This window comes from Seriola dumerili, unplaced genomic scaffold, assembly GCF_002260705.1.
Source record: "Seriola dumerili isolate Sdu_G_001 unplaced genomic scaffold, Sdu_1.0 BDQW01000068.1, whole genome shotgun sequence".
Taxonomy (NCBI): domain Eukaryota; kingdom Metazoa; phylum Chordata; class Actinopteri; order Carangiformes; family Carangidae; genus Seriola; species Seriola dumerili.
Window position 1 is genome coordinate 11,685,135 of NW_019174323.1, and position 14,183 is coordinate 11,699,317.

At 38.8% G+C, this 14,183-nt stretch overlaps 3 protein-coding genes across 3 annotated transcripts; 1 reads left to right on the plus strand and 2 right to left on the minus strand.

Annotated features, from left to right (window-relative positions):
- Nucleotides 1–5: 5 nt before the first annotated feature.
- On the minus strand, nt 6–2,869 carry LOC111219543 (lymphocyte antigen 75-like). Its single transcript, XM_022742256.1, has 5 exons — nt 2,835–2,869; nt 2,354–2,728; nt 937–1,284; nt 699–799; nt 6–620 (listed from the first exon to the last, which is right to left on the minus strand). The coding sequence occupies exons 1-5, from the start codon at nt 2,866–2,868 to the stop codon at nt 531–533; spliced, it is 948 nt and encodes a 315-aa protein (XP_022597977.1). The 5' UTR covers nt 2,869; the 3' UTR covers nt 6–530.
- A 4,530-nt stretch (nt 2,870–7,399) lies between these two features.
- LOC111219792 (troponin T, slow skeletal muscle-like) lies at nt 7,400–9,135 on the plus strand. Its single transcript, XM_022742581.1, has 7 exons — nt 7,400–7,513; nt 7,658–7,735; nt 7,884–7,997; nt 8,159–8,268; nt 8,526–8,616; nt 8,712–8,752; nt 9,064–9,135. The coding sequence occupies exons 1-7, from the start codon at nt 7,415–7,417 to the stop codon at nt 9,107–9,109; spliced, it is 579 nt and encodes a 192-aa protein (XP_022598302.1). The 5' UTR covers nt 7,400–7,414; the 3' UTR covers nt 9,110–9,135.
- A 3-nt stretch (nt 9,136–9,138) lies between these two features.
- Nucleotides 9,139–13,522, minus strand: dnaaf3 (dynein axonemal assembly factor 3). Its single transcript, XM_022742580.1, has 12 exons — nt 13,473–13,522; nt 13,094–13,176; nt 12,216–12,322; nt 12,031–12,124; nt 11,797–11,951; nt 11,391–11,591; nt 11,129–11,251; nt 10,918–11,040; nt 10,678–10,822; nt 10,226–10,340; nt 9,980–10,054; nt 9,139–9,761 (listed from the first exon to the last, which is right to left on the minus strand). The coding sequence occupies exons 2-12, from the start codon at nt 13,173–13,175 to the stop codon at nt 9,620–9,622; spliced, it is 1,362 nt and encodes a 453-aa protein (XP_022598301.1). The 5' UTR covers nt 13,176; nt 13,473–13,522; the 3' UTR covers nt 9,139–9,619.
- Nucleotides 13,523–14,183: the final 661 nt, after the last annotated feature.

Sequence of the window (14,183 nt, forward strand, 5' to 3'; positions counted from 1 at the left end):
ATCAGAATCAGCAGGTTGCAGCAGGACCAAACAAATCTCCTCTTGTTATTTACCACATTCTTCTTCCTTGTCAAAACCTTGCACCATCAGTACGTTAACAACAGCAGACCTACTGTTAATACATGATGAGAAATAAAAGTGAACATTAAACGTTAAAGACAGCATGAAAAACATCAAAGTTAACCCCTTCAAAACATGAATTATATGTGTATGTACAATGTCAGATAAACATCACTGCTGACTACAAGATATAGAAATGGGAGGAATAAGTATTCTTATTTCACAAATGCATTTTACAGGCAGCCATGTAAATGGGATTTGTTAAATATATCAAGCTTTTTTTCAGTTGTAATACAGTGAAAGTCCCCCAAATGATTCTTGTTTTATCTCTGATGATTTTACACACTGTTAGTGTGACTATTTTAATGACTAGAGCTCAAATGCACATGCAGACATTCAGGAATAATTGGAATGTCATAAATTTCATAGTGGAAGCTTCACTTTATGTTACATTATAACAGGAGCTTTCATTAATTTTCTTCTTTTTTCTTTTTCTTGAAAATCGTCCCGTCTGGCTGGACCTTCCACTGAAGCTTGCCCCCCTGATACTTGTTTTGGAGCTATGGAGGCATGAAAAAAAAAAATTACTGAGAAACTACACCTTCAACTTTGAAATTAAAAAATATACAGAAACTTACTTGGTCCAAAATGGCGTCAGTCACAGCAGCATCACTGAAGTTTAAGAGTGAATTTGCCTTAATTTTCAACCTCACAGTCTGCTTCAGTGTCTTACTTTTTCCTGTGGTTAAAGAAATAAAAATAAATTAATTAATCAATCAATCATTAATCAATTATTAAGGATGGCATTTTTAAAATAATGTAATAACTAACATGGTTCATTGTAGAATCAGACTGTAACAGATATTATATGCCTACCATTATAGCAGAAGAAGGGAAGCTTGGTAGTACAATTGTTGATTTGCCACGCCTTGGAGGAGGGCTTATATGTTGCGCAGCCCTCAGAGTGACTTGACTCATTCTTTTCCCAGTTTCTGAAGGAACTGTCACTCTTGTCCGACCATTTCCACTGATCTCTGAACAAACCTATCCACGCACGTTCTTTAGTTGTTCTGAAATTTGTCTCATCATTAAGAATTTGCTGTAATGCCTGTTTTTCAGCCTGGCTCCTTGCACTGGCCAATTCCATATCATTCTGTCGACAGTACTCTTGGGCTTGCCTCCATGTCTTAGCTTCAGGACCAGGATGCATCTTACCGGACTGGTCTGTGAATATTTTAAAATGTAAAAGTTAAAATGTTTGGAGAGAATGGAAGTTTTCAAACTGCAGCAAACATACTTAACTGTTCATTAAAGAGATACTCCAATGATTAAGTATTGCACTTTTCTAAAGTTGGGAAAGTCAAAAAAAAGAAAGAAAATAAAAAGCCAAAGTAGCAGAGGGCAATGTATTATGACTTTTAGTCCCTAGTTTGGACGTATCTTTGGACCAAGCTCCAACAATGCTGCAGTTCCTATAGTTCCCATAATGCAATTTGATAGAATCTCCCTCCTTTGTAAACATCCTTAAACTCCATGTCCCCATATTGTAAGATTTCTGTTCACAAGATGTAGGCACAGTGGTGCTTAGAGGGAAACGCTAACATGCTCACAGTGACATTTATCCACCATGTTTGCTCTCTTCATGTCAGCATGCTAGGATCTGGATTTTGGGATTTAGCTGTAGAACCCATAGTATTGGACAGGTGCATTACTGACTTAATGATGGGACAATATGAAAAGTCAGGGCGTCACCAAAGCTGTCAAAGTTTATCCCATGGCAACATAAATATCTGTTCCAAATTCAGCAATCCATCCGTCGGTTTATTTAGATGTTACAAGTATTAGACACGCCAACCTACCATCAAACCAACATTGCCATCCATACAACCGCATCGCTAGCATGGTTAAAAAGTGTCATTCTCCCAATCTGAAGTGACCCTGATGACATCAGTGGGGTTCAGTTTTTCAGACTTTACAAAACTCCTGCAGAGCCAACAACTGTTGTACAACTGTGTACAACTGTACAACTGTTTTCACAGGCTGAGTAGTATCATGCAGTAAGCTAATCTTCATGTGTAAAGTCTGCTGCGGAGTATCCTTTTAAAGTTATCACACACACCTCCTGCATGTTCAAAGATATAGCCGAAATAGTTTGAGAGTTTGTGAAATTGTTCTTTTAACTAACTGCTGGCTGGAGATTTATAATCACTGGACAGACATCAGAGTCTGTGGTTACTTTGAATCATCTGTCCCCTAAAAGCACTCATTGTTAAATTAAATCCCTCTTACTTACGTTCCTGACAGACAAAAAGAAGAGATGTCAGACAATCGATGCCAACCAATGTCCCATCAAGCTCCATGCCTCCACATCTGTGAGTAGAACCGAGTGAAGTGGCCACGTTGTATTCAAGTAATCCATGACTCATCCTAGTTTCTCCCAAAGACCACATCCAGGACAACTTCTTGCTATCTCTCAGACCAATCCAGATCCCTGTTGTCTCTGCTTTGGTTTTTGTCATGTCCACCAGCCTGTTCATGTCATCATGGCTGCCAATGGTGGCGAGGTCAGTGTAGTTCTTTTTGCAGTACATTTGGGCATCCTCCCAGCTCTTTGTCTCCTTTATCAGGTGATACTCATAATGAATGTGTGAACACAAAATGAGAGAACCTGAAGGACAACCATCAAAAAACCAAATAACACAGGTATTATTAATATAACAGTGTGTATTTGAATTTCGCATAATTATCGAATCATTTTATGTCAATACACCTACCTGAAGTCAGAAGCAAAATCCCCAGAATAGACATATTTTATCTATGATATAAAAGGATAAATATTTAATACAAGTTGTTATAATCAACTTTCCTACACAGATATAGTGCTTAACAGCTATTGTAAGTTGAATTTATTTAGGATATTAAGAGTATCATATTCGCTACGCTTATATGTCTCAGGGTGAACATTTTTTATGTATTCCAAAGTTTATTATATCATCTGCTTAAAATAAATAAGCTGCTTTATCAAATAAATGAAAACAAATTGAATTCTTACCTGATGCACAGATGTTTTCTCCTCAGGGCTAAAGTGAACTCTTTCTTTGTCGCTCCCTCTTCGTATATGTTGTGTTTCAATGGACAGTTGTATTTGTTATTATGGAAATTCTGTTTGCATTTGACTTGCAAGGAACACATTTGCAAGATATTTGTTTCATTGTTACGGTATTCTGACATACCTGTTATTGTTATCTGTTATGTGTTATATGATAAAAAGAAACAAACAAAGAAGATAAAAAAACAAAAGAAAACAGGACTACCCAGTATGTAAAGTAGATCCCGGGCACCAGGGATGTTCAGAGCCTTCCATCCCAGACCATAAACAGGATCTCCTTGCTTCACTTTTTTGTCCTGACAGAAATTGTCCTGTTTTTTCCCATTCGTCATTCTTTCTCTTCCGTCCCTCTCTCCTGCCACCTGTCCTTTTGTCTCTTATTTCAGCTGTGAGGTCACCAACGAACCCTTTGCTCATTATCCCACCTGTCAGACTTCATCTTATGCTGCAAAAAGCCACCAATAATCCACATACAGTCCCTGTCCCTCTTTTCTAAATCATGCCCCCCCCCCCCCACACACACACACACTTTATTCAAGCTCACCTCACCCCACTTATATAAAGCTCTCCCCTCTCTAGTTGTTACTCTTCTTCTTCTTCTTCTTCTTCAGTGAACATCTTTCTCTCTTCCTGTGCAGGTATAGTGTTTTGACTTTTCTCTGTGTTTTCTTAACCAGGGTGTTTCCTCATGTGCAGTGCTCTCATATGTGACCATCTAGAAGACGCAGCTTATGTCTGTCTGAGATAGCTACAGTCAACCAAAAAAGTTATAGCCAACAAAACAGTATGTAGTGCTGTAATCAGGCTGTCGCTAATTAAATTACACTGTTGTTTGATGAATTTCAAGGAAGTGAAACACTTTGCTCAAATTATTATTATTATTTTTTTAAACTAACATTACTAATATAACAAATATTTTATTACAACAGGGGAGCAGATGACTTTGAGTAATCTCATAAAGGGTCCCTCATAGTGATGAACCCATAGAGTAAATCTACAATCCCCTCAGGACTACTGAGCTTTCCAATAGATTTCAGCTCATTGTTTTGATTTTTTGCCTTGCAACTTTAATATTAAGATTGTTGCTGTTCTCTCAGCAGGCAGGTGGTTTTAACAAAACAAACAATAAAAACCTCTGTACTCTACCTGCCCAGCACCAAATGAAAATTAGCAACTAACTAGCATTGGCTAACGTTCGCTAGCGAAAATAGTGGCATATTTAGCAATTAGAAGCTAAAGAGCCAGATATTTTTTGGTACAGACAAAAACAAATATAAGAAGAATTTACATTCTATATGTGGTCGGAAAAAACAACTCCAGATGAATACCAACGTTGCTATGTGACCGCTGGATGTGTGAATAGCAGCTGCTTGCTAACAAGTTTGCCATGTTATTAAAATATGCTTATATGTCATTGCTATGTTCACAGCTTGTTTCAGCTGCTCGTTAAGTGGCCCAAAAAATCACTTATTTTACATTTAAATAATGGTAAATATAGCTGCTTGAATTAAAGATGCTATAAAACAAAATTGTCAATCATATGATGAAATATTGAATTTTCTAGTCTAAACACTTATTCTTAGTAGTAGTACAGAAAATATACTTTTTTCTTTGTACAGTGTCAGAGATACAATATATTCACTGTTTTCATGGCACTAAACAGAAAAATTATGTCTTCAAAAGCCTATTCAGCGCTTTGGGATTTCCACTAAATTACAATCAATTCAGTGGGCTTTTCTTGATCAAAACACAACAGGTGCCGAGAAAGGTGTATCATAACTCAGACATTGGGAATGCTCCCTTAGGACAAGTTATTCTTGGTGACCTCGGCCTCTCGGTCCATCTGTCCTGCTGAGTGTGACTCTGTCAGCCAGTTTGGCCAGAAACATTCAACAGTGAAGCGATGTGATGAATTCCTCTCCCAATCCCTCATCTGCCTTTTGTCCATGTGCCCGTGTTTATTCAGATTCACATGCTCATGCTCTGAGGTCTTGGCTAAAAATGAACAATGAGGGGTTCTGGGACACTCGAACGGTATCGGTGCTTGGTCTACCATGTTAATACACTCAAAGACAAGACATGCAGTCTTGGTCTGGAAGGCCTTCCAGTTGTCGAATTGAAAATAGTGTTTTAAAATTTGATCCATTGATGGTGTATCTATAGCCAGAAACCCATTGTTCGGTTTATTCATTTTAACTGCAGCTCATCAGATGGTTTTGACGCTGCACTCATACAAGTAATGGTTAGGAATGCTAAAATATTTATGGGGCTCCACACACGTTGAGATATCCCTTCAGTTCAGGGAGACTGAGTAGATCAAATGATAATAGAGGACTTGGCTGGTGTTAATAGCAGCCAGCCGACCAGCTTAATCTCTCCATCCCACATTCTGTCTTGTAAATCAAATTAAACAAGAAGGATTGGCCAGCTGATGCCTCGTTCTTATCCTGGGTAACAGGACACTGCTCTGGCCAAAAGTCCCCCTGGCCTCTTCTATTCCTAGATCATTAGCTTCAAATGGCCTTTCCCTTAATCTTATTCTTTGAACAAAAGCACTGGCCTGCATCGAACATGTAGTACATCTCCAGTGGCCGCTTCACACCAAGTCATGAATTTTGGTCACAATTTTTATATGTATTTTTAAATGGTTATAAAAACGCAATTAAAGAGTTAGATATTATTCAATTAGAAGGTCTAGTTTTGAAATTCAATTGAAGGATCACTGTTCCAGGAATTCAAATTTTCATATGTGTGTAACCAATTATGATGATTTTAGATTTTTATTAGTTTATATTTATGTTTAAAGTGAAACTGTGTTAAATTTTGCTAAAACAGCGACCGCTGTGGCCACAAGTGGCAATGACAGGATGTTGAATTTCTATTTATTTCCTAACATTTTCGAGTCAGATTCTTCAAACACATCATCATTAGTCGACCTGACTGAGCTAAAATGTTGTGTAACAGTGGCACAACTGGAAAAGAAACATAAGTGGAAGATTGTGTTTTTATTCTTTCAAAAGTGACATAATCTATCTTTAAAGTTGGTCAAAAACCTGTACTTGGTCCATGTATGCTGCTGAAATCCTGCTATTTATGTAAACTTGCAGAAAGAAGCTTCTATCAGACAAACTATAGGCGCCAATTTTATGTCAGGAGACAATTTTATGCACTGTATATTTAAGAAGTATTCTACTAATTTAAACAGCTGTTACCTTCCTCTTTCTCTCTAGTATCACCATGTCTGATTTAGAAGATCATGGGTGAGTCGGTCCAGTCCTGCCAGTTTACTTATTTCTCATTTATAAACATTTCTACAGCTATAATACATGAGCTTCTGCTTTATAGCGTGTCTGATGTATCTTTTCAATTCTTTTTCATTTAGAGTGCATCAGGAGGGTAAGGACATTCATTCTTTCATTTAAGACATCTAGCAGTTTCATCGTTTCCCTCCACTCAGTCACTCTGCCACTCTTTGTTTCTCCAGAGGAAGATGAGGAGCAGGGAGAGGGAGGTGAGACTGTCATGCTGAACTGTACTGACCTATCCTTAGGAAAATAACCCACTCCTACAAGCTACAATGGTATCCTGCTCAAAACCAAGATAAAAATGTTTATTTACATAGTATCCATCCAGTGTTTACATGTGACATTTGGTTATGTGTTTGTGGGACCACTATGTCGCATGGTAAAACACAAGAGCTTACTGTTTCCCTTTTGTAGGGAACAGAAGTCATTGTTATGAACAGTGGCCACAAACTGTGGGTTTTGTAATGAATGTAACTCAAATTTTCTTTATGCTTTTATGCCTATTAGAGTTAAACAACCTTTACATGTTGGGTTTTAACATCTAACTGTGCTTTATAAAACATGAACTGATTCACTTTTTCGTTGCGGTTTTTGCCGTCGTGTTGAAGAAGAACGCCCCAAATACAAGTAAGAATACATGGAAACACATATTTTACCACAAAGTGCACTGCAAAAAAACCTCAAAACAACCAATAACCTGATCAGTTAAAAAAAACAAACATCTATGTTGATATACCTTCATGTAATTTTACAGGTCACTGGTTACACAGCTTGCTGCCCCTAAAATCCCTGAGGGGGAGAGGGTTGACTTTGATGTAGGTTCTCTCAAGATTGTTGTTAATGCAAGAATGAACACAATTACAGAACAAAAACTGTAGACTATTAAATAATATTTATCTGTGTATCCGCTGGTCTCTGTTAGGATATCCATAGGAAAAGGATGGAGAAAGATCTTCTGGAGCTGCAGACTCTGATTGATGTCCACTTTGAGCAGAGGAAGAAAGAGGAACAGGAACTGATTGGACTCAAAGAAAGGATTGTAATGCCTTTCTGTTTTCCCACCTTTTTTTTCCCACTTGTTTATCTGAAAGAGAGATTTGCCTGGATACAGTGACTATTCAAAATAATAGTGATTAAAAAGCCGTGTGTGGGTGTCTGGCTGACATATCTTTTTCCATTGTAGGAGAGCCGACGGGCAGAAAGAGCTGAGCAGCAGCGAGTGAGGGCTGAAAAAGAGCGAGACAGACAGACACGGATTGCTGTAATTAATGTTTAACACTGTGACTTTTGTTTTTTAATCCACGCACGTCAATAATCAACTCAGATCACAATATTTTGACCCTACAAACTATAAAAGAGCAATTTAAGTACAGGAAACGGCAGTAATCAGCTGAAGATGAATTCCTCAGGAGGAAAGGCAGAGGAAAGAGGATGAAGAGGCAAAAAAGAGGGCAGATGATGAGGCCAAGAAGAAGAAAGTGCTCTCTAACATGGGCGCTCACTTTGGAGGGTTCCTGGCCAAGGTCAGAATAATATATATATGTGGGCAGGTGTGTCACTGTGTGTATACTGCAAGAATGTGCATATACTTTTTTGGTGCCCTCTGAAAGGAGTACGCTACATGAAAGGCAGAGTCCATTTGTATGTGATCATCCTGGAAGGTGGTGTGTTTTGTTTCCTGCAGGCAGAGCAGAGGCGAGGGAAAAAGCAAACTGCGAGGGAAATCAAGAAGAAGACTCTGGCAGAGAGACGCAAGCCACTGGCTATTGAGAATCTGAGAGAGGATGGCCTGAGGTCAGTTGCAGGTTCATCAAAGACTGGTGCATTTTGAGGGTTTTTTTTTTTTTTTTTTGCCAGTAGATTTTGGTTAATTTTAAATAAATGTTTTTTTACATTTTAAACCAGCACCATGTTGTAGGAAGGCCAGCTGGGTAAGCCTGGCACGTATCATTTAAAGCTGCTGCAAAAAACAGTAGCTAGTCACATTTAATTAAGATTTTACAGGGTGTATGTTTCTGTCGTCTCAAGTTGTTTATGCTGTTGTGTTTTAGAGAGCGAGCCAAGGACATGTGGGAATGGATCTACCAGCTGGAGTCAGAGAAATTTGACCTAACTGAGAAGATGAAGAGGCAGAAGTATGAGGTGAGCCATTTAGCTGAGAATATACAAAATTGAGATTTTAAAAATGGATCGTTTGTGACATCAGAACCTGTGTATGGCTATTATGTTTTTTTCAGATAAATGTTCTCCTCAACAGAATCCAACATGCGCAGAAATTGTGAGTCTATCTGCTCATCTCACATCACAAAAAGAAAAAGCAAAGCATTGTGGAAAATTACTTTGCATAGACTATGTAAATGTACCACAGATGGATGGAAAGTTACACATGCACAGGAAATGCACAAACACAGACACACACTTGCACAAAGTTTTTCACATTTGCTTCTGTATTTACAGTGCCGTGTCTAAAATATTTACATAAGGTAGTGGGGCAAAAAGAGAAGTAGAACTTCTGTTTTCATCCCATCAATCACACTTGTCATTTCTGTGACTGTTCATAATTTGCACCTTTTTCTTGTCTCAATGCAGCAAAAAAGTCCATGGTAAAGGGAAAGTTGGAGGACGCTGGAAGTGAACTCACACAGGAGGCACAAAGAAACGAGAAGACAGTTCACTTGTCTCAGGATGAGATTGCAGCAAATTTGCAGTGTTCGTCATTCAAGAGAGATAAGATAGATTTTTGTGCGACATTTATTGAATCCACTTGCAATTACATCTGTAATTAATAAAATGCATGTATAAATGAAATGGACATTTTGCATCAGTGTCAACCAAATTGGAAATGAAATCTGATTCATTATTATTATTGAAAAATCAAACATGGAAAAATACACAGCTTCTATCACAAATGATAAGTAGAACAATTAAAAACCAAATCAGAATGAACAGCTAGCACTGCACAGTTGCAACTCATTAGCAGGTAAACTTCCTTGTGAAGGACAAATGAATTCTGTCTGCATAAGATCTTGTAAATTGTCTGTGCTGTGAAACAATGTCACCTTGACTGACAATCTGGTGCATCAAGTAAATGTAAAGATACTGACAGCGGGAGCAGAGTAAACGGCTATGCTGAAATTAAGCACTTCTACTTCTTCTGTGGTATGAAAACAGCATGGACGTCATCACTCTTCCCCTCATGCCACGGTTCAAATCCAGCCTCCAGAGCGATGCTCACCACTTTCTTTGCAAAGCCTGCTTCTTGCTCTTTGTTCAGATCCAAAATGTACCTGGGATATACAGTGATACACAAATGCAACTTAGACACAAAGATGCCATTCACAGCCATCATTTACTCTCTAAAATAGTCCTCATCATTGAACTTAAATTTGGGATATGTACACAAGATATCTGATACACAAAAGCAAATTACATAGCAGAGTCGCTGCACTCTTGGTGACTGTACTGTCACCATGGTAACAAGCCCTGTTACTATAAAAACCCTCACTTTGCCAACTCCATGACAACCACAGCGTCTGGTGCTGCAATCTGTCTCATCGTCGGGCCCAACTGGTGCACGCAGCTTTACAGCACAGACCGAGAGAGAGACAGAAACACAGAAATGAAACACGGTCAGCAGTCATATCAGTAGTCTGCAGTCGAGGTGACTGAATGGTGCAAAGAAAATACAAATATAATATACAAATAAAAATAAAATGATATTTTTAGTAGTTAGGGTAATAAAAGCTCTCACCTGGTAGAAAAGTAAATGGTGTTGAAGAATTGGGAATATTTCTGTTTTTCTGGCAGTTTGTAAAGTGAGTCCAGAGGCAGGAAGGTCACAGAGATCCCATTCAGGTGCATCAAGTCTGAAGAGGATTTGAGAAAATTCAGTACTAAAACCATCAAGTTTCATACACAGATACTGCTTTCTGTGTGCTGAGCATTAAAACAGGCTTCACCACGATGGGGAGTGGTCTACCATACAATGAAGAACTTTAACATCCTATTCCCATTTGCAGTTCTACCTAAACACGTACATTAAAATCCTCTGAGACCACAAATTATACAACATAAACAAAGACAACCTTTCACCTCAGTCAGACCCTTTTCACTACTTTTGTCATTGTGCTAGTTTGGTCCTAAGGTGCACTATATTGCCAATTATCTAAAGCTACGGGCCGGCTGGTTTTAATAGCCATTTACCATTAATAGTGACGGATTTTTGGTCAGTCTGTGATAATGGCTCCTCTCCCTCTGTGTCTGGCTCAGAAGTAGAGGGGCAGCCCCGTCTACTGGACAGGGACTGGAACAATGCCTGCACATTTGCAAAGGAGATATCCTGGGCTGTCTGTGGGTGTGAGGAAAAGGAGGGAGGACAAAAAACAAACATTCATATAATGTCACCAAACATATAATCCATGCCATTGCAGCTGTATATTTTACCTTAATATGTTGCCCATTCTGTTTCTTCAGTAGGCTCTTGTCATCAGTTTCAATGCCAAACGAGAGGTAAGGACTGGATACTATGTCTCCCCAGTAACCCCTCACAGCCACTTTGTTTCTTCTCTATCAACACATACACAAAGTTAAGTTTCTTAATGGTATCACCTTATTGCTGCATTGTGTAGCATCCAAAAAACAGACTAGCCCTCACCTGACTGAACACTCTTAATGACAGCAAACTTGCATTGGTTATTTGGTAGGCACCTTCCCTCATTTCAAATGCCAAACCCCGTTCTCTCCACTGCACATATTGTTGTTTGTTGATGACACCACACTGCAGACAGAGAATTAGTAAAGAATGAGCTACCATACCGTAACATACTCTATAAGACTCTGAATTACTGAAAAATTATAATTTTGGCAGCACGTCTTAATAGACAAACAAAGAAAAGTACAAAAAAATGTTCACGTACCCCCTTCTCGTGTAGTTTCATTGTAAGGTCCCAATCGAAGCAGCCTTTCTTGGAGTCGTAGCGCGTTCCAAGGTGCTGCCTGACCCGATAATCCCAGGCTTTGGACATGAGAATAGGACCAGAAGACTCAGATGAAGATGATGAAAACTGAGGCCTGATCCACAATTTGAATATTCTGTCCAGCTCATCTCGCTCCTTGAACTTGAATAGAAATATTCAAAGAGTATGAAATCAGTAGACTTTAATTAAATTTGTCGAGCGCTTATACAGCAGCATTTTGTCCATTATGGAGCATATACCACATGCATCTGATTGAGAAGGCCTCAGTGACAGATTTCAGAAAATGTACAATCATAAGGTCTTGCAAAAACACAGAGGGACATGCTTGTTCAACAGATTGTTGTACCTTGAGAAGAGTTGTGTTCAGACAAGGGTGTGTTGCTGTCTCCATTGTTTCAGTAACACACAGAGAGAGCTGTGATGCTGCACGTCTCAGTATTTCCTCTGTTTGACTGCGGATCTCACTGTTCCCAAACACCTCAAGGTAAACCTCTGTCTTCTCTGTGCGAGCATAAGACAGCCTGTGGGTTTAGGACACATCTTTCATTTAAGGTCAACAATTTAACATTATCCCACTCACCATTGAGTCCCATGCTTTCCTGGGGCATCAGTGCCAGGTAGAGGAGCAGCAGTTGTCTAGCCACCACTTCCATGCTGTTTTCTATCACCCACACCTGTCGTGGAGCAGCGAGGAGAAGTCAGCAGCTCACAGTGGAGTATAACAATATGTAGGATTAACAAGACTTTTAACAGCCAGAGTCTCACATGAAGGCTTTCTCCATTCTGCAAACCAGCAATGGTCTTCAAAATATGACGGGGATCTCCACTTCCAACCAGTAAAACATTGACCTCCTCTTCATGTCTCGCAGGGCCTGGACAGAGACAGAGCATACAGCAGATCCCACATGCCATACTACAAACTAAGGTCAGGTACTGAATCTCAATACTCAGTAGTACTGATTATGAAAAGTTGTAAAACTTGTTTTCTGTTGTGTTAAATTATTATATTATTGGGTCATTATTAAGTGGTGAAAAGATGAAGCAAACTTTAACTCCGTCATACAGTCTACCATTGGGCAGTATAATCTATAACAATGCATTATATTTTATAAGCAGCTCATATGTTTTTGTATGTAAAACTTAAGCTAAAGAGTAAGTACTGCTGTCCAATAAAAGTAAAGTTACAATATTTCTGAAAATGAGAAAATATACTTTGTTACTTTCCACCACTGCATAAACCCATGACTGCTCTCAAGGTTGGATTATCATACAGGCAATGCAGTCAACTGCACAGGGGCTCCAGATTCCAAGGGTCCGCAAAAGCCCCAGGTTTACTACATATCATTTGGGTCGCCATTATTACAGCAATCACAAATTGTGTTTTATCTAACTGCTTCCACTTTTTCTCAGTGTCAAGTAATTAATGCAAAAAACAAACAAACCTTGTTCTAGGCATCCTAGAAGTGCTGTAAGGCTGCAACCACCGATTATTTTCACTATCAATGTGTCTGTCAATAACTTTCTTTCTTCTTATTTTCTTAGTGACCGATTGTCTAAAATGTAAAATGTCAGTCAATGTTTTAAAGCGACTAATAGATTAATCAATGAATCATTTCAGCTCCTCTTGCTCTATAGGCTCTCACCCATTCTCAGCAAGTCGAGCGCAGGACTGAAGCCCCACCAGGCGATGCAGCCAGGTCCCTCAGATGCTCGTCCAGCACTCATCCTATAATGTGACCGAAAGAGAGTAACGAAGCTGTACCCTTGACTGTAAGTACTTTACATCATAAGGTTTATATTTTAACAGGGTGTCTGCTGGCTCAGTGTTCGTGAGAGATAGTTTAGCTTAGCACGAACGTTAACAAACGCTGGCTAACGGTACAAAACGACACGTTAACTAGCTTATAAATGTAGCTGTTTTCCAGGTGGACGAACACGTCTCTAACATCAATTTGATGATAAAACCAAAAAATATGCTGCGACCAGATACTATCAAGCTTGGCATAAAGGAGGAAAACTCACCTCACAGGCTGTATTTTGACTGAGTAAAGTTTGCAGGAAACCGTCTGAACATAAAGTTTGGATTCTGTTGCTAGGCAACAACAGTTTTCAAACAGGGAGAAAGACGACGTCTACCGGTGATATGGTTGGATTTGATAGTAGTAGTCTATATGTTTCACTTTACAGACCAATATATTATATGTTGTAACACTGTAATAATATCTTACACCTCTCTAGTAGTCTTCTAGAGTAATTTGTAAAACGCTTACAATTTCTTTTCATCGCGTCCTACAGCATATCAGTAGGAATATAAGCTAATTCTAAATACCTTTTAATATTAATTTCATTAAAGGTAAGATAGCAAGAGAATTAATTGAAACTATCCATTGTAAGTTTATTTGCATTTGAAAAGATCCAGAGAATTACAACAAGCATTTTCCAGGACTCTGGTGCACAACAGTGCTGCAAAATGAGCAAAAAGGTCCAGCATACATAACGAGATGTAGAAGCTCTGTCATGTCTTCGGGGTCAACCAACTTCTCAGAAGAAAACAGAATAACCTTGAAAACCTTCCTTTATACCGCAAAATATTTCTAAGCCCATGCAAGAGCATATGCAAAAGTTGCACCTTTACATTTTTGTGTTTTCCATGTATACAAATCATATTGGTTTACAGGTGTAACAGGTATATAGGGCAGAGAAGGGTTAATAACAATCAAATGTCAAAAAACA